The 20,651-nt window shown below is 47.0% G+C and overlaps 1 protein-coding gene across 6 annotated transcripts in view; it reads right to left on the bottom strand.

Moving 5' to 3' along the window:
• KIRREL3 (kin of IRRE like 3 (Drosophila)) overlaps positions 1–9,034 on the bottom strand; it is a 529,310-nt gene extending 520,276 nt beyond the window's left edge. For 4 of the 6 annotated variants that reach the window (XM_012729525.1, XM_012729523.1, XM_012729524.1 and 1 more), the window contains exons 1-2: positions 8,957–9,034; positions 6,122–6,543 (exon numbers count right to left, since the gene is read on the bottom strand). In XM_012729525.1, coding sequence (XP_012584979.1) covers positions 6,122–6,176 — 55 coding nt within the window. In that variant the 5' untranslated portion in view covers positions 6,177–6,543; positions 8,957–9,034. The remainder of the gene's footprint in view (positions 1–6,121; positions 6,544–8,956) is intronic. The other 2 variants (XM_004689107.2, XM_012729526.1) reach the window with 2 other exon arrangements.
• Positions 9,035–20,651: the final 11,617 nt, after the last annotated feature.

Genomic DNA, 20,651 nt, shown 5'->3' with positions numbered 1-20,651 from the left:
AGCTCACCTCCCATCTGGGGGAAATGGCTGATTTCTTCTAAGTTCGAGACATCAAGTAAGCTTTAACAGAAGTAGGGTGTGTGTGTGTGTGTGTGTGTGTGTGTGTGTGTGTGTGTGTGTGTGTATGTTGGGTTACAGGTAGGGGAGGGCATGGTGAGGCTTCCAGAATGTCCGGGGAAACCTCTACTGTGCTCTACAGGGAGGTGCCTGCACAGAGCTGCTTCTTCATGTCTAAGCACAAGAAGGAGGTAGAGGAGGACCGGTCACCACAGAACTCTGCCAGGAACAGAACTCCCCATGCTGGCCCAGGTTTCCATGGCTTTAACTTGTTACCTCTGCACCTGGCAAAAGCTGACATTTATTTCATCCTCATAGTGGTGTTGACTGTGTACTCACAGAAACATTGTATGCTCACGGAAGACATTTGTTTCCAAGTAGCTTATGCTAAATTGCAGCGATATAAAGGAAACACTTATCCAATATTGACATTTACTGACTTCTAGAAGTATACAGCTAGAATACTCATCGTTGCCATTGGGAGAGGAGGGGGAAAGCATAATGTTTGATCCCTAGCGCCTTTCAGTGGGTTAGAAGTAGAAAAGTTAATAAGAGTTAATGCTAAATGTGGTGTTGGAGATGTTGACTCTGGCAGCTGGGTGGGTTCTGAGAACGTGCACTACAGACACCCTTCCACACTCAGTCCTTCAGCTGGGGCAGAAAACAGAGCATGGCATTCTGTGTTGAATGTGAGAAAAGCATTCCAGTGGTCTGCAGGCTATCTCTATTTTTATTTGACGTGCACACCTAACTGGGTAGATTCTGACTTTCCCCTGGGGAAAAGAAAATGACATGTAATGATATATGGGCTGGTGTGGTGTCTTGATGCTCTGCAGCCTTCCCCTTCCGGAACTGAAATCCCACTTTATTTGAAAGACAGGGAAGCTGTTAGAACCTGGGCACAGGATACTGGCTGGCTCTGCTCCTGGCTCCCTGCGGGAAAGAAGTGCTGTGATATAAAGCCAGAGGGGCCAGACAACCACCCCTGAGAGCAGGACTCTGTTCCATGGCTGCCTCAGTGGGGGCGCCAAGTCGCCCCCCGCGGACTCGGAGCATGAACCACCATTAAAGTCACCAGAGAGCTGAGAGTCCAGGGTGGACTCCACAGTGTTGCCAGTCTTCCCGACCCAGTCTCTCCACCTCTGAACCAGAGTGTCCCCAATTCCTGGGCTCTGGGGGAATTCAGAGTCTCACTGCTTCCAGGCTGACCCCAATGAGAAATGTCTGCACTGGCTTTTCACTTACAATTCATCTCAATATCATCTAAGGATAAGAATTACAGCTGAAAAACGGTGCCTGTGTCCCTGCAACCCCCTCCCACCCCCATTGGCATCCAGACCCTAAAGTGAATGTTCTTGGCCCTCCTCCCCACTCTTCCATCACAGGCAATTTTCTTTTCCTCCTTCATGTTTCCAAAACAGTTTATCTTTTTATCTCCTTGGAAGAAAAGTACTCGGCAAATCAAAGGTATCATTAGTATTGTTATTATTTTGCTATTGAAATCTCTTGAATTCATTCTGGATTATTCATGTGCTTTTTTGGGTCTGCAATATAATGCTGCCTAAGTCACCCCCACTGGGCTGAACAAAAAAGAAAAATTGCATCTTCAGGCCCTAATCCCTGCTCCACCCGGTCTCCTGCTGGCCCTGGCTCCTGCCAACACAAGCACCCACCAGGCAGAGCTGCTCCTTGGTACCAGGCCGAGCTCGCTGCACCATGTTCCAAGTGAAACCCTCCTTTGTCACCCAGAGGGAGGCTCCTCTAAGTGCAATGTGAAGGCATGGACCCTACCAGACAGCCCTCTCCCCCTGGGGCGTTTCTCTTCCCTCCTCAATAGTCTGGCTGGTAACTGCGAACTCCCTGCTGGGCAGCAGACAGGGGACCACCCCCACGCCCCCCACACTAGCTGAGTCCCAGTTCCCCTCACCCAGAAGATCTATGAAAGAAGCGGTCCTACACCCTTGGCAGCTGAATATCGACCTTCCCGGACAAAAGAGGCAATTCTTCCTCCTCTAGACAAGACGTCATGCCACTTGGGGTGTCCGTGGGGGGAGAATTGTACTTACTAGTGGCCTCATCTTTTGTTAGATGACATTTCTGGGTTCAGATAAATGTCTCCAAAGTTAGTGTTCACTCCCAATTTCTTGTTCCAATGCTTTCCTCCCTTAAGATCTCCTGCATCCTTCTAAGGGTCTCCAAAATGTGCATGCTCTCTTCTGGTGCCCTGTCCCACCCCCAAAGGGAGCTCCTGGCAGGTTCAAGCCTCCTGTGGTGGCTCCTCCACCCATGCTTCCTGCCATCTCTGAGGCTCCCTTCAGCCTGGCCAGTTCTCTCCACTTGTCTCCATTTTGTCCTTCTGTCTGCTTGGAGGCGCACTTCACCATGCCCCTCTCTGCCCCTCTGGTGGCCATCTGACCCTTCTGCTGGTTCCTGCCAGCAAGTCAGAAGAGGCTTTGGCTTAGATTCTTCCCACTGGGGAGGTGGTGCCCCATGTACATACTGAACTGAAATGTGGCACTCATTAAATACAAGTGCTTACTTTCTCCACACATACAGCGTGGCATGGCACACAAGTAAAGCCCGCAAGAGGTCTGGGTTCAGCAGACAGAACTTTTAGACACTCAAAGTGACAAGGAAGGGCAGGCCACTCTGGTAACATGAGAGCAAAATGTCAGGGTGGGGAGAACACCTTTCCTAGGGACACCTGGAGTGTGCACCACAGCACCTCCCCCAAATTGTCCCAGAACTCATGATCCATGGGGAAGGGAGGTCTCTTTGGACCCCGAGAACATTATCCTCTAAAGCTTCTTAGAAGGGACTTACTGTGCAGGCTGACTGCATGGGTCTTGATGATGAAGAAGGGCACAGATGGAAATAGTTTTGGGCAAACTGAAATGATAAAGGGAAAAATATAGCAAGTTCTAAGTTTACGGATGACAAGAGAATCGATTCTTTTTCACCCAGGGGCTGAACATGCCTCTTCTCTGCGGGAGGCAAATTGTGCTGTGACATTATCCCTCCATGTACAAAGCACGTGGCCCTGACAGCTGAAGGAAGAGGCACCCACAAGAGAGGAGCCCACGAGCAGCACACCCTGGCAGCTCTGCATTTCCTAGCTGGGAGCCAAGCCTGGGGATGTTGGCAGGGGTAGGAGGTGGGATGTCACTGGACTTCTCTATGGCCACCTTAAGAAAGATAAATATTTGAAGAGCCCAAACTTTACAAAAATAGGGATATACAGTGTATCCCTGGCATTGCTCAGACCTTCACTTTACTCTACTACGGGTCGTGAAAACAAAGTAAAGGCGAGTAAATGTTTGACAAACTAGGAGAGAAGGGATGGCTCGAAGGGACTGGAAGGCTTTACCTGTTTGGCCGTGGGAGCTGTCAGAGCTGTGTTTGGAGAACTTCCTCTGTGTGGGAACTGAGACAAGTGGAGCAGGAAGCATGTGAGTTGTTTCCAGAAACCCCAAAGTGACATGCAGGTCCCTGCTGCGAGGTGTGGAGCAGCAGATGGATATGTCACCAGAGGGCCAGAGAACGCCTCAAGAGAAGGCTGGACATTTGTTTCTCTGAGCTGAGGGCCATCCCTGCATCCCAGAACATGGCTTTGGAAAGCATCCCAGGAGAAGCAGCATGTGAGACATGGAGCCAGATGAGTGGGGGGAGGGGGGTTGTGGGTCTCTGTGGGGGTGCCAGGCGGGACGCAGCCTAACTCAGGGGGATGACAGCCGGTGCCATCCCGAGCTGTGAGCTGGTCTGCCCATGACCTGTTGACAGTGGATACACTCAGTCCACTAGCTAAATAAATACATTGCACCGGGAGCAGTGAGTAGCGAATACGAACGAAGTATGTATATGAAGAGGGGCAAATAGAATCCTCTGGGGAATTCACAGTACTCACAACGACATCCACATTAAAACCAATGTCCACAGATCAGGTCAAAGGACATCCCATCACAAGGAAGTCCGACAAACACTGTCCCACTAGACCCTCCACTCCCATAGTCAGATCCCATCTCTTCGCTGGAACTACAGTGTCCAGGGATGCAGGTTGTTCTGACTGGACACATCCACTTTGCTCTCATTCTAAGGTTCTTTAGATCTTCAAGTCTTGTGTTCTATGCATCTACCATTTGGGAGGGTGGGCAGTGCTAGCCCAAGCCAGAACTTTCGGGAATAATAAGGAACTATGAGTTACACGAGGCTGTGGTTTCTTCCTTGTGCCCTTAGGACCAAGGGTACATGCAACAAGCATTTAACATTGATAGGTAAATATTTAAAAATTCATAGCAGGCAGTCAAGAACTAGCTCCACACTGAGAAAGGAATAAGCAAAGTAGGAGACGCACCCTAAGACGATTCAGACACTGGGAGGCGGTTAAGGTGCACCCACACATAGGCTCCTAATGGCAGTCCAGAGCCAGAGAAGACACAAAACATGGTTCAGCTTCTAAGAACATACACGACTTTGATATGTACACTGGCCCCATGAACATGTGTGGAGGCGGGGATGCTGGGTGCTTGTGGGTGCTTTTGGGGGAACCTCTATGCAACTTCTTGTGCCCTAGGTTGTATTTGTGCACATCAAGGAGCGTGCACAACTTCAAGAAAGAGGGTAATCTCACAAATGGTAATATAACTCAAACTGTTTCTATACCAGTGTTCTGAGATAGTTCTTATTCATTCAGCCTGAAAACTCTTGGGAAGGCAATTTATCTTCCTGCTGCCGTAGGGAGTCCTGGAGAGAGGCACACAGCCATAAGCACACATCAATGCGTGTGGTTGTGTGTGAGTGTGCACATGCACATTTTAATTATAGCAGACATAATACTGTCCTCACTCATATGGAGGGTGATGATACCCTCAGGTGTCATCAGGATGGTTATAACCAAGTTCAAGAAGGAAAAAGAAAAATGTGCAGTGCCCATAAGTACCCGTGGAAGAGCTGAGGAAGGAGACCTGGGTTTCTGCTTACACCTGGCTTCTTTCTCCCTGGAAGGAGACATGCTGTTTGCTTGCAAAGTCAGCCACCCATGGTGGTGCTCTGCTTTCTCGAAAACTTTTACCCTTCATTTAATCAACAGATGGACATGCTCTGTTGTGGATTTTTTTCTGAGAGAGCCCTGTCCCTCTAAGTGCTGAGCTGGCTGGCACAAATGCAGCCTCAGATGGCAAAGGCAGCCTTGGCATTCAAAAGAGTGGGTAGGAACCGTTTGGTTTACTCCCCCCCCCCCACTCCAAACGCAATTCCACAGGTGACTTTAGATGCCTTTGGCTAAGCAGGCACTCACAATCCTCCTCCTGCTTTCCCACCCCTTCTTTCACCACTACCAGCCCCAAGGCTCCAGGCTCCCAGTGGCAAAGTTCTTTTAGGAATGTCCATCAGCTCCTCTGCCCCTGCTAGGCTGCAGAAAGGAAGCAATCAGCACCAGGGGCGAAATTTCATTTTATACCCTGAATCTAGTGCTGCGTAGGACTCAGAATTCACTTGTATTCAGAGAACTCAATTAAATTCAATGAAACTCTTTACAAGCTTTTCTCAACCACTGCAGATTATACATTCGGTAATTGCAGCCCCTTCTGCAACTGTGCAACCACACACATTCGCCTTTGAACATACTCATGCAAGTCAGACCTTATTCAGCTGAAATACCCACCTAAACAAAGCTCTCCTTCCCTACCCTGCCTTCTCCAACGTGGGTCTGAGGGAGAGGAGGTGGCTAGAAGTTCAGGGCGGCATATCCACATAGATCTTGCCTAATTAACACACTCAGAGCATAAAGAACTCATTTGCATTGGAGAGTTTGAGCAGGATGCTGACAAGTGAGAGGAGAAAGTCACCCCCCCCCCATACCCCTTCCTTCCAAAGGAAAATAAACAGTACCATTTTGTTGCATTTTCAAAGGCAAAGAAGCAATGCCAGTGCATCTCGGCCGGGCAAGGAGAGACGCATCAATCAGTCGAGTTTCCGAAGCCTACCCAGATTCCTGCTCTCAGCCTCCCGCGCCCTGACAACCCAGCCGACTTTCTTTGCAACTCCGGCAGCAGCGCATGGGTCCTACCTTGACTGAAAAGGAAGAAGCAGACGAAGAGCAGATCGAGCTGGAAAGGTTTCATTCCTTAGCGCGGCGAGGGGAAGCCGGCGGGGCAACTTGGGTTTGCAGTTAGTTTCTCTTCCTCGGCGGCTCGTGCTGCTCAGCCTCCGCCGTGGTCCTCGCGGGTTCGCGCCGACCATCTGTCTGTCCGTGGGTTCCTCCGGGCGGCCTCCGTCTCTGTGCCTCGGCGTATCCGCAGCCAGCCAGGACAAGTTGCCTGTGTCTAGCCTCGGGAAGCCGGGATCCTCAGCTCATCCCCTCTCGGAGCAGATCCATTCTCTGGCTCTCGGCATCCCAGGCACACAGCTTCCTCCGGCGGGCTCCTCCCACAGCGAGCGAGGGAGCGAGGGAGCGAGTGACGAGTGACAGAAGGGCTCCTTTCACTGAAGCTGGGGCGGGGGGAGAGGGAGGAGAAACAGGTCATAATTAAAGAGGAAACACTTGGAAAAAGGAGATCTATGCAAAACGGAGGGTGAGGGGCAAGGCTCCCTTCTTCCTTTCCCGTGCTCCCCCTCCACACTAAATAGGGGAAAATCCAGCCTTTGTTACTGTTATTGACCAAAAGGCATGTTGAACAGGGAGCTGAGCTGTGACTTTTTGTCCACACGATATCATGTTGTTTTGTGGGAGAGAAGTTAAGGATGACAATATTCAAGCACACAAATTACAATATGCATGCTTTGCTATTGTACCAGGGACTGGAAACTGGGCTGAGAGGGAAAAAAGAAAGAGGGAAAGGGGGATGGATGTGTGGTGTGTGTGTGTGAGTGTGTGAGTGTGTGTGTGTGTGTGTGTGTGTGTGTGTGTGTGTAACATCTTTCCCCAGAAAGGACTTGACCATTGTGTACAGAGGGAGTTTGGAGTTGGGGGACAGATAAGCATGCTTTGCATTTTGGAGACTTTCCTAGGAGGGGTAGGTAGATGATAGAAACTGAACGTTTGGACCCTTGTTTGCTTTGCTCAACTCACCGGAATCAAAATGAAGGAATTGGAGGGAAAACAAGTAGATGCTGACACGTGCCCATTTATTATGATTATTGTTCTGCTTTGTGCATTTCCTAACAAGGGTAGGAGAGCAGCTTGTCTCTGCATTTGGAGCCTGTATTCTAAGGTGCACTCTTTCACTCTGGGAGTATCTTTTTCTCCAAGAAGTGCTGTGAATCCTACTGCAAAGGAGAGGCCAAGGTCATTGGCAACTGCCTCCTGAGAACCTTCAGGTCTTTTACCTGTCATGAAACCCACATTCAAATCAAACTCTCTTTCCTTCAGGATATCAGGGTGAATTTATCTAGGTCTGTTTACTTGACAGACACTTAGAGGTGCCTGGTTTAAACAGGGCATTGGGCAACATAAAACCATAGGCACAGACCATGCCTTCAGAACGCGTCATTTCATGGGGAGGCAGAGCATTCACATAAGACACAAACTATAAGGATAGTTCTGAAACAAGTATAAAAATATGCAGCATTATACAGAAGAAAGGGTGGTAATGAGTAAGGAGAGGGGAATGAAAGATGCTCTCTACTTGTGTTATTCAATTATAAAATCAATCATTACTTTCTTCAGCTATAGACCAGAGGGAAGTCTTCTGGGGATCCCTTAGCCTTTCTTCCATCTGTACTACATACTTGGGGGTCTTGGCTGGCTGCAAGGCACATTCCAACTCCCAGCGTCGACGTGGATGTTAACTTTAAAAACTTATCCCTTGGTATTTATGAACAAGAAAGGGAGAAGAGAAGTAGGGCGAATGTGAAAGTGTGTGCAGGCAGGAGCTGGCATCTGGAAGCTGACATCAAAGATCTACAAATTAGTAGATGTCTGCTTTGTTGACTTTTCTATTCTTAACTTAATAGTTTATTTAACTGCATCCCTTAGAGGCTGTTAAACATATCAAAGGGAAATTTGTAAGCAAGCTTTGGTTGGGGGGGCGGGGAGGTGAACCGCCAAGCAACAGAAAGGAAAAGAACCCTAAAGAGGCACCGGTTCAGCTACATTCACAACAGGGCACAGAAGCAGTGTGTGGGTACAGTCTTAGTCCAGTGACAATGCAATGAAACAGAAACATACAAAAGCTGAATAATAATTCTAAATAACATATGCCAAATAACAGAAATGAAAATACAGCATGTATAGTCTGAAACTTTAGTAGTAGCTTTCTATGAAGTCTATGAGAGTGGGGAGACATTTAAGGTCTGGGTACCATTCCTAAGGTCAAATCTTGCAATGAATAAGATGAATACTACCAGACTGTAGACAGGACCTTACAAAGCAACATTTCTTGCTTTAATGAAACATCCTTTAAACTGGTGTTTAATTTTGATTGCTAATGCCTAAGTGGCCTGGGGCCCGGATTTGCTTAATTCAGCCCTCCGGGGAAATATTACCACACCAGGGTCATGAGCAAATGAACTGAGCAATATATGAAAATTAGGCCACATAAGGTGTTTCACACACACACTCACTCGCTCGCTCGCTCACTCACTCACTCGGGCAGGAGCAGATGGGTGGTGGGAATTCCGGGTTGGGAAGACCATGCTTCGCTTTCCCACTGGTCCAGTAGACCACAAACTGGCTCCCATTTCCCCAGCCAGCTGGACCTGTTCCCTTCCCCATCCCCTTTGCCCCTCCACCCCCACCCCACCTGCAGCCCCAGGTCCCTGGCAGAACGGCAAATAAAGCTTCGATTAAGTGGTGAGCTGCTTGCCTCTAAAAGAAACGGGAGGCGTTTCAACCCTGAGTGCCCGAAAAACCACGGCAATCTTCGGCAGCCACCACGTGGGGCAGGGAGAACGACAGCGGTACCTGCAGCACCCACAGCCGGCTACGCTCTGGCGCCAGCCTCGACGGCGGCCCCGCCATCTCCGCCCCGGCGGTCCTCGGCCTCACTTCCTCCGGGGGCTCGGTTAACCTCCAGGCGCTGCAAGGTGCCTGCGCGCGGTTCGCCCGCGAGCGGAGAGGAGGGAGGCGGCGCGGAGCGGACGGCTCCACCTGATGGAGGAGCGTGGAGTCTTAGACCTGGGAGCGCGCGGCGAGGGGACCGCACGGCCCGGAGCGGGAGCGGGAGGACCGCCGCCCCCGGTGGGAGCCACCTCGGGCTGCGAGCGGGAGACCCGGGCTCCGGGCACGGCCCGTGGAGGTGGCAGCCCTTAAGAGAGCAGAAAACCAGCAAGCACCCTGGGAAACCACCCGAATTCTTGTTTGCTGAAGATTGCAGGCTCCGGGTCTCTGTGCGCCCACCGTGCAAGTCGGGGTCCATCACCAGCAGGTGGCATCCTCTCCAGCGTTTCTTCTCCCGGTCTGCAGCCCGGAAGGCAGAATTTCTCAGACCCCAGCCCCCCTTTCCAGGCTTTCAGTGCCAAGGGCCCAGTCCTTTGAACCACCCTGCCCCGGAGCAAGGTCTGGGGGGGGGGGGCTAGGCTGTTGAGGGGGGTGGGGGAAGGGAGACCTGGATCTCCGAGAGCTAGGTGAGGCTGGCTCCACAGAGAAAGAGAGTTGGCTTGCTGGCCAAGAAGTTCCAGAAGGACAAATCTCCACCCTATAGTGTTCAAGACCTGGCAGGCCCCCTAAATTTTTGAGTTGGAACACAGAATATGACCCCAGGTGTGTGTCCAGGTGCAGGAATGTAGGGGCCTGAAGAGGCTGATGTCATTCACATCATGCACATGTCAGATGTCTGTGAAATTTGTTATTCCCTCCATTTGTGCAAAAACCGAATTGCGGTACTTAATAAAGACACGTGGAATGACCCCATGAGCTCCTGTTTCTGAGTTTCTCCCATAACTGTGTTAAGTATACATAGGTATAGACATGAAAATTTTTTTTCATGGAACATCTCATTGACTTTTTAATAAGACAGAAATCACCCTGTAGGTCATCAGTCAGGCTCATGTCTTTCTTGATGAATCCTTCCTGTCTGCTTGCCTGAGGCCCTACAGGAAGCTGCGGGACTGGGATGTAGCCCTGAGTCCCAGCAGTCTCTTGTCCTGCCCTCCTGGGCTCTCTGGCTCACTATCTTTCTGTGTTCAGGAGGTACTTTACCACCAATGTGGGGGTGGGGTGGGGCAGAGTTGCTGTTTATGAGCTGGGTGGCCATTGTGAGTGCAGTTTCCTGCCTAATGCCTCTTCACAATATTTGTTCCACAGCTACATTATAAACCACATTTCCTTTCCTTTTTCATCTATCCTGCCAGTGCTGGTTAAAACCTCCTTGTCCAGGGATTTAAACACATTTCCAATAGCCCCCCTCCTGGGAGTTCAGGGTAATCTGACTCTCCCATCCTGGATAAGTTAATAAGGGCTCCCAGCTACATCTACTTCCGGAGACCAAATGGTCTTCAGAGGTCCTACCTGGGTGGCGGCCTGTCTGACCTTGGCAGCCACAATCTTCAAGCCCATTTCTTTTTCATTTATCTGAACAAATTTCTTGCTCACATCCCTGTAGGTGGATTATAAAACCTTAGCCCCTGTTCACTGTGGTCTGTCTTGCCATAGAGGTGTGAAAGGCACAAAGATCACGGTAGATATCTGGCTTTCAGAAGCATCCCCACAAAGGCAGGGTGAGTCTGCCCAGCCATCCTCCCAAGGCCAGGCCTGGGTGAAGGGGTAGTAGGCAGAATTTTGCACTGGGCTCCAACCTACACACTGCTAACTCAGGTAGCCACTTCAGGGAACTGGACATATTTTTCACCTATAAAATATTGGCAAGAGCGAGACAGTGACTATCTGGGTTCCTTCCCAATCCTCAAATTCTGTCTGTTTCCAGAGGCCACCCCACTAGGCTTGGAGAGGCTGGGGTGCTTTCCCAGCACCCTCACTGGCTGTTTCCCACTGCCAGGAAATCAGGTGGCAACCTGGAAACTGCATGAACCCCTTTGCCCTCATGGGTTCTGACTTCCCCTCACCCCCAAAATGTTTCAAGTTCATTCTGTTCCAAATGCCCTTCATCTCTCCTCCACCTGGGATTTCCCTCCTCTTTTCATTTGCCCAAAAGCAGACCCCATGTCCAAATTGTGGCCTTGTTCTAGGAAAATGTTCTGGGTTCCAGAACAGATTTTCTTCAATGTGCATTCTACAATTGCACAGGATGCCAAACTTTCATTAAAGAAAGGGAATGATGCCACTAGGGTGGCTAATTGTAAAGACTCCCTTTCGAGGCAAGGATCTTGGCAACCTAGTATTTTTTTTTTTATAAAGATTTATTTATTTGTGCATACAGAACTGGGGTACAGGCCAGAGGCTCAGGGGAGGCGAGAGGCTTTACCAGAGACAGAGTGGGGAGCAGAACAGGCATATGGACGAAGTACACTTGCTGAGGTGGGTCAGGAGAGCTATGTGCCGTGCTATGTGCTCACCTCCCGGGCAGGCGGGAATCAAACTCATGCAGAGGTGGTTTTAGCTTCTCAGTGCTGTGCTTTAACCTGCTGCACCACCAGGGAGGGCCGGCAACCCTGTATTTTAATTCAATGTTCACGTGATTCATAGGTGGCTGTAACATGTGTCTGTCACATCTGTATCCTGGAAGCTCCATTAGGGCATAAGCCACATCACACATGTGCCCTCGCTCCTACCACATAGGGTATGCAGCAGACACGCGGTACGCACTGCAGAATGAATGGTGGAGCTTTTACCTCGTATCCCACACCCCACTTCCTGCTTTTCGAATCCAATTTCACTTATTCTTCACTGTTATTAGACCATTGTCAAACATCTGGCATGTGCCTGCCATTGCTCTGGCTGTATTTTATGGGGATGGGTAATGAATCAAGCCTATATATAGTTTGCAAAATGTGGAACACACTTTAAGATGCAGAGCACTATAGAAATGAAAGATATTTTTATCTCTTCAGCATTATTTTGCACAAGAAGACAATTCTCTGGCAGCTCTGTTTAAGAACAATAGACCTGTTTAGCCTTGACACACTCACGCATGCAGGGCACTGGGTATTCAATTCACATGGGAGCAGCATGATCTCTCTCAGCAAAGGCCTGAAGAGTGTATAATTTACAGGGAAGAAAAGATACGAGAGGCATTATGAAAGGAGGTGACAGTGCCCATGCCTGGCCAGATCGCTGGCTGAGGGTACAGGCCAGACCCTTCACCATTTACCAGGGATGGCACCCAAGGGAAGCCTTAGCCTCCTCTTCAGGGCCTGCAACAAGTCTATGGCATTCTGAAGTATGCCATGTGCTCTTTTTGTGTATATGAATAGGATAATTATGTGGAAAATATTGGAAGACAAAGTGAAATTCCAGTTTATGACTCATTTGTGGTATTCAAAGTCTTAGAAATGATACCACATGTACTCTCTCTCCATTCTTCTTTTTTATGCCGTCTCTCCCCCCACCCCCCTCACTCACACACTCACACACACACAGGCCAATCTTATCAATTCGTAAATTTTATAGCAGCTAAGGTAGCAGTTGCACCTCACTTGAAGTCTCTTTAAGCTTTCTTCCTAAATGACAAACTTCACGTTCTCTTTTCTGTTTATTGTATAATGTGTTTTCCTTCCTGCCTGCCTGTCTTCCTGCCTTTTTGCCTTCCTGCTTCCTGACCTCTTACCTTCCTATCTGTCCCCCTTCCCACCTCATAATAAACTTATATAAGCAGGTTTTCTCTGCTATTTGAAAGGAGTGTTCCTATGAAATTTTTCTTAAACAGAAATGGCATACAATGACATACACTGCTGTTGACTTACATGGAAGTTTTTTTCAGCATTCCCAGACCCCAAAAATAACCTATAAAATTGCACCATAATAACGTAGAAACTTGAAAAAAATACTGACATATAGTAAAAGCAGGAATGAGATGATAAATGTAGTCTGCATAGAGTAGAAACGATGTAGGCACCTGGTGGCAGACTCCTCACTTACCAGCATGAGAAGACAGCACCGGGCGGGGGCGGAGTGGGGGGTGTCAGGCTGAGTGAGTCCTTGCTGGTTCGGATGGGGGAGTCAGGAGACCAGGTGTAGGACACCTAAGAGTTGATGCTCGAACTCAGTTCAAAGCTGAGAAGTTCCATGTCCAGAGGCAGAATCTAGTTCCAGGTCCTCTGACCAGCGCAGCTTCTGGAACCACTGTGAGACACTGACCTTTTGCCTTGTAAAAGCCAAACCCTCTTTCTTCAGGTTGTAAAATGCGCACTGACGAAGGTCTTTCATAAAACTGAAGGCATGTTTTCCACACTTTTGAAAAGTAGGAGACACCTGTAAAGGTAAACAGGGATGTGAACTTTATGCATGTAATTGAATATTATTCTGTTTTTTTAATGTTATGTGAGTTTGGCTAGATCTAAAACTTCACACACACACACACACACACACACACACATAAAACTTTCACAAGCATATATATAACTTTCATCTTAGCATGGACGCCGAGAGCCTTGACTGAAGTCGTCTTCGGTCAGGACTGAAGTCCTGAGCTAAGGCCAGGCTCCATCTCATCTCTGCCTGCACTCAGAACCTCCTCCACTCCTGGCCATGTATGCAGACATACAAGTTCCCTCTCGACTTTTTTTGGCTTGATATCCCACACATTTGTCTGTTTGAAATTCAGTTCTGTAATATCTTCCCCCTGTTTGAAAATGTGAATGGTTCTCTAGAGACCCTAATGGCTTTTTAAAAAAGAATTTCTTTGGGCTCTCCCTAGTGGTACAATAGGTTAAAACAGCACACTATGAAGTTCTCAGAAGTCACAGCAGCACAAGTTGGATCCCCAGCCAGGGAGGTGACCCACATGGCACAGCAGACCTCTCCTGCCCCACCTGCTGCTCCCCTCAGCAGTGTATTTCAGTAGATCTGCCTGTTCTGTTCCCCACTCTGTCTATGACGAATCCTCTCACCCACCACACCTCTGACCTGTACCCCAGTTCTGTAAGCATAAATAAATAAATCTTAAAAAAAAAAGAATTTATTTATTTTTGCATAGAAGAACTGGGGCACAGGCCAGAGGTGGGCATGTGAAAGGATTCACCAGACAGAGTGGGGAGCAGAACAGGTGGCTCCACTGGAACACACTGCTGAGGGGGGCAGCGGGGGGACAGGAGAGGTCTGTAGTGCCATGTGGGTCAGATCCCTGGGGATCAAACTCAGGCCTTCGTGGTGATAGTACTGAGACTTAACCCCGAGGCTACCACGGAGGCCCCACTATCAGCTATAGAGAAGGTGTCATTACCCCCTTCCCAACCCACACTTCAGTCCTGCCACATTTCCCATTGATTAGAGGCAATCCTCACTTTTAATTTTCATGTCTGGTGCTTTTTCCTCTCCTGTTGGGTCTTTCTGCCTTCACTCACTCCTTTCTTTTGTTATACTCCATCTTGTTTTATTGTGCCAGCCCAGTCTGGCCCTATTTGATTTTTTAAAAATCACATAGAGAGAGTATAGAATACCACAGGGGCTCTCACTGTGGGGCTTCTGTGTCAGAAGCCCCAGCGGTCCCTGAGTACTTGTTAGAAATGCCAATCCTCAGCCCCACCCCAGACCTCCTGGATTAGAATCTTAGGGTGGGGCCCAGCTACTCCTGTTTTGACAAACTTTCCAGACAATTCTGTGTGTCTAATGTGTGTGCTAATGTTTGAGAAGCACTCTTAGCAGAACTCCCATGTGGTCACCCAGCATCCACAATATGAAACCATGGCCACTGTGTCCTCCCACCTCTCCCAACCCACTGAATATTTGGAGGCCAATGCAGACATCGTATTCTTTAATCCACAAGTATTTCAGTGATGAGGCCCTTTAATGTGAATGAAAATAATACTTCATAGTATACATTTGTTAGATAACTGGGCCAGACCATTCATCTTTAGACAATTCATCCTTAGAATATATTCAGCAGCCTTAATATGATAGTTTTCAGTCAAAAAAGACAGCTCAACTAGATAAGATAGAAAAAGATCCTTTTTTCCTTTTTGGTGAAGAATTTATTATTTAGAAAAGGATGAATCTAGTCATTACGATGGGGAATATCAAAGAAGCCAGCTTCAGCCGAGGCCCTAACGAAAGGATCTATCTTCCCTTTGAAAGAGACTGACTCCATACAGCTTATATAAAGTTTCCAGCTACATACTATTCAGACAGCATGTGGGCTGATTGTTTTCCCAGTATTGTGGTAGATTCACAATTTTTATTCTTACTCTTTTGCTGATGTTCTTTTTGATCTGCATACATTTATACAAAAATTGGCCAGAGTTAAGAGCCAACCTGTGGCCATGACCTGATATTACCTGAAAAGTAAGGGGAATACACACATGGCTTTTTTCTCCTCCTCTGAGCATGCTAACCCTCCAGGTTAACCAGCCAGTCTCACCATAGGGGTATGTCATTATTGGCCCCCTCTTGTCCTGTGACTCCCACCGTACTTATTAGCCTGAGCAACTCAAGAGAATATTTGCTCCCCTCTTTAGATGTGGCAAAAAACTGACAGTTGCACGGAGCATGATTTGATAGCAATATCTGCAAAGTGTCAGAAAGGGGAGGGGATCGATACACTTAATTTACTTGGAATAATTCATTGCCTAACTGGAGTTTTCAGTGAGGGCAGACAAATCTCACACTCACCTAACTCATCCACCTGGATCGTGAGGAGTACAGCGAATCCATCTTTTGAATGAGATGTAAAACTGAGTTTCTTGCTTTCAATAATGAGTCCCTTGGCCCTTTCTCTCTCGAGATGGGGTGTTGATTCAGTCAGCCATATTTCAAAGTGGGTGATAGATGCTTTTGATGGGAAGGCCCTTTACTCTTCCCACCTGAGCTGACTGTTGTCATTGCTGCCTTATATTTGGGTGTGTTCTTGCTCAGAGGCTGTCAGTTTGGAGCAATCTTCCACCTCAAGAGGAAGGAAAAGTGCAGAAATTTTTCTTTGGGGGAGGATGGTAATGATGCTTTTTCTTTCTTTTCAAGGCTAACCCAATCGGAGAGCTGTTTGTCATAAGACTAGAAGTCAGAAATAAGGAAGAGTATGGCAGGGAGAAGGATGTGCGGCCTGGTCACAGAGTTACTCTGAGGTCAGTACTGAAGAGGCACCTCACGTTAATGGTTTTGCGATGCTCTCTCAACCTCCCATCTTATTTATCTGACCCCCTATCCCCACCCCGTAAAATGTTTGGAAGGAGCATTTATCATGGAGTGGCACTGAAAGCCCATGGGTTCTAAGTTTTTGAGAAAATTCGCTGGAGGGTTCCTCCCTTACTAAAATACAACCATCCCCTGGTTTCACTCATAACAGGCGTACAAAGGACAAGGCGAGAAAATAATAATAATAATGAATAACTATATACCAGAGACATTTTACAGGGGTAGAGTGGGGAATGGGATAAAAAACAGTGGAGGTGGGGGGAGGGAAATGCACTTGACTATGGTGATGGCACAGGGTGATTTGGTGAGGAAGCCCAGGGGGATTACAACTGAGATGGGAAAAGGCACAAAATGATGTAAAAATAAACTATTATATTATTTAAAAAAAATACAACCATCCCCACCCCCATATAGGCCCCCTGCCACAGGAAAGGAAGGGGACAGGAACTGGGGATCCCAGCTGAAGTAACAACAGGAGCTTGGGGAGGAGGGATGTAATTATAAGGCACCTTCAAATAATTATGCTATTACTCTCTAATTATGAAGTGCCAATTTCTACTTCAACTACGTGGAATTCAGAGATCACTTAGCAATAGGCTATCCACTGAGCTTTCATATAGTCCCTAAAGGGGAGGAAAAGTACACGGTAAGAAAACACTGAACTCTTGGGCATCGGGGGGAGAGGAAGGGGCCCGGGAGACTAGTCTGGAAAGGTCTGGGGTGAATTTCCATTCTACTCATTTGTCAAAGCTTTTTACTTGTCTGTGCCTCACTTGAAGTATGTACAAAATGAGGCAACTCGGATATACGTAATACTCTCCACCCCTTATTAATAGGCTGGCAAAAGAAAAAAAATGAAGACATGAATCTCTACAAGTAAGCTTTATCATCTTTTAAAATAGGAGAAATCTATCAACAAATATTTGCTGAGTGCTTACTTTTCTTAGGGCAATGTGGGGGATGCAGAAATTAAAGACACAAAGGCCCCTGCCCCAAAGTATGTTCCAGTGCAGTTGGAGTCTCAAAAAGACCCAGCACTTGTTTTATTCAGCCAGTCATGTATTTGTTCAATATTCAGGTGACTTGGGATTCCTGAGCACCTACTTTAGCTCAGGCGCTGGCAGCACAGATATGAAAAAGATTTGCATTCTGTCCTTACAGAGCTTGACACTGTCTAGGGACAGTAAAGGGCAACAGACATGCGTTTGCGCTACTCTGAAAGTGATCTTATGAGATGGATATTCTGGAAAGGAACAGTCACTTTAGGCTAGGTGGACAGGGAAGCATCACAAAGGGCCTCAGTTGAGCCTCTGGGGCAGGAAGGGGACAGGTTAAATTGGAAATCTGAAATCCATTATCCCCTTATTCATGTTCTAACTCCCAGAATATAAGCAATGGAACTCCATAGGAGAAGCATAATTGTGATAATAGAGGAGGAGATTAATTCCTAATTTTGATTTCATTTGAACTGCTTTTACTTGACTAAGTCAAACTTACTGTGGAAGATGATTCATTACTATCTATTTTAAATCATGATCAGGAAGCACAACGACTCCCCACGATGATAAAAAATGTATTTCAAGTGAAGAACTCTCTCATTTTTTTTTAAGCTTAAAAAATTGGTCTTCATAAAGGAGAGAAAAGACCTAAGAATGTGTTAAAGAGTTCACTACTGGTGATTGAACCCATATATCACTTGTGTAAGCAAAACCAGAGAAGGATAATCTCTTTTTAAAAAAAAGTATACAGATTCACACAGAATAAATGGGAGCCTCCCTGGTGGCACAGTGGGTTAAAGCACAGCAGTATGAAGCTATCCACAGCCACTGCAGCACATGTTCAATCCCCAGCCAGGGAAGTGACCCACATGGTGCAGCAGACCTCTCCTGTCTTGCTCCTGCTCCCCTGAGCAGTATATTTCAGTCAATCTGCCTGTTCTGCTTCTCACTCTGTCTCTGGTGAATCCTCTCACCCCCTCGTACCTGTGGCCTGTACCCCAATTTCTGTATAATAAGTAAAATTTTTTTCTAAAAAATGGGGGCACACTCTTTGACCTCTCCTCATGCAAACTCACCGCCAGGGACAACCATTATTAGTAAACTGGTGTGGATCCTTCCAGGCTTTTATTATGTGTTTTTATGCTTCTATATAAGAAGAAGCACTCTGAATTTGCATAAACAGAATCACTCATGATATATATTATTCGGCACTTATATATTCAATGAATTTAACAATGTATCTCATCGATTCTTCCAGTGATAGTCTGCTCTAATCTGCTTGAAGGAAACAGAAATTGAAACACTCTTTTCCTTTGTTGCCTGCTTCCCAAGGGAGGACTTTCTTCATGTACTCTTATCCTATCTAGGTTCCCAGTGAAGGAACAATGTCTGACCTCGTCAGGGAAGGGGCCAGAGGGGAAGTGTGAATGGGCACAGGGCAATAGGAGCCATGCTGAGTCTCCAGGTTTTTAAATCTCTCCAAAGGTAAAGATCAGCACTGAGCCAAGAGTGAACTGGAGTGTTTAGTCAAACAACGCTTAGCAGCAGGGAGTCAGACAGCCCTGACCTCAAACTAATCACCACAAGCCCACATTGATTCCTTACTTTCCTCATGCAACAATGTACATATGCTTAATCATCTTCTTTCCCCCTCTGCCCTTTGTTGAAGAAGGGAGTGAGAGAGGGAGGAAGAGAAGAAAAGAAAGGGGCCGAGAAGGGAGGGAAGCAGAGAAGAGGAAGGAAGAAAAGGAGAGAGGGAGAGGCAGAAGCCAGCTCTCTTTGTTCTCTACAGAGTTGAGGTTGATTTTCTCTGGGACCTTTCTCTCTCTCTCTCTTTCTCTCTCTCTTTTAATTTTCTTACACTGTTGTTCACTTTTGTGCAATATTTGATTTCTCCGCTCAGGAATAATCCCTAGAAATCTCCCACCACATCACCTGTGAACCATTACCATAGATCCTTGCACATGTCCCTCCCCTGTTTTGACCTCCTCTCTCCCCATCCCCTGCTATCTGCCACAGGTCTATGGTTTACCTACAACTTTTGTTTCTTTTTTATTCTCTGTTAGATCTTCCTATAAGTGAAATCATCTGATATTTTTTTCTTTTTCCCTCTGTCTTACTTCCCTCCCAGCTCCATCCATGTTGCTGTGAATGGCCTGAATTTATCTTTTTGATTACTAAATAGTATTCCACTGTGTGTGTGTGTGTGTGTGTGTGTGTGCAGCATCTTTTTGATCCAGTCATCTATTTTTAGCAATTCAGGTTGTTTCCATATCTTAGCTATTGTAAGTAGTGCTACAATAAACACAGGCATTCAAATTTCCTTTCTAAGTAATATTTTTGTGTCTTTTGAGTAGATTCCTAGGAGTGGAGTTGCTGGGTCATATGGCAGATCTATTTTTGGTAATTTGAGGTACCTTCACACAGCTTTCCAAAGTGGTTGCATCAGTTTGAGTTTTGGGAGTCTTGAGGGTACAGAACAAAGTAGAGAAGCCTGAACTTTGGGATGATGGGATTCAAAGAATACTCTTCAGTTCAGCCCAGTGGGGATTCAAACTGAAGTCTACTTAGTTTCATGAAGCTCAGCTACACATCCAACTGCTGTCTGTGACAGCCTGGTGCTGAGATGTGAACCCACAGACTCTGGAACCTTTGGTGGGTAACACCAGCCTGGACTCCACAGGCTGGAAGAGAATCTCAGAGCTCACTCTCCCAGGAGAGCAGTGCTACACTTCCAGGCAGACGGGAGGTCACAACCTTTGAATCTACACAATTTTTTGAGATGTCCATTTTCACCCATGATTAGCCATGCAAATAAAATGAAAAAAAAATATGAACATAGGTATCACAATGGAATGTACAGAATTTTTAGCATTTGTACTGGATACAGAGAGAAACAAGCAATGGTACTTGCTCTTTTGATGCTTATATTTGGCTGCCTGAGACAGACATGTGCGTGGAAAGTTGTAATTCAAAGTAGGGTGTGACTAGTGCTTTAAAAGAGATAAAAGCAATATGTTAGAAATTGTTTTGGAGTATGGAAGAATAGAAAAGTTAGTTTAATTTTGACAGTAAACAATAGGCAAAACAAATTGATGTTGAAGGAGCAATGTGTATAAAGCAATGATGGGCCATGGCATGAGTAGAAAAGCAGAATACCTGCAGAATACCTGCTTGGGAGGGCCTGGAGAGCTGTGTGTGTGGGGAGGAGGGGAGGTTCAGGACAGGGAGTGAGTGTCTGGGACAGTGAGAAGAGGGACTAGGATAGTCAGCTGGGGCAGGACCAGGGTCACAGATTGTCTGCATGTTAGCACTAAGGTCTGGGTCCAAGGTTGTCAATTGCGTGTTCAATATTCACTTTCCTCCTTATCCTTACTAACACAATCCCATTTTTTTTTTCAGGGTGGCAGGATGTCCAT

This window comes from Condylura cristata, unplaced genomic scaffold, assembly GCF_000260355.1.
Source record: "Condylura cristata isolate star-nosed mole 26May11 unplaced genomic scaffold, ConCri1.0 scaffold00025, whole genome shotgun sequence".
NCBI classification, from domain to species: domain Eukaryota; kingdom Metazoa; phylum Chordata; class Mammalia; order Eulipotyphla; family Talpidae; genus Condylura; species Condylura cristata.
Note: the sequence above shows the minus strand (reverse complement) of the source record. Positions and strands in the feature narration are given on the sequence as shown.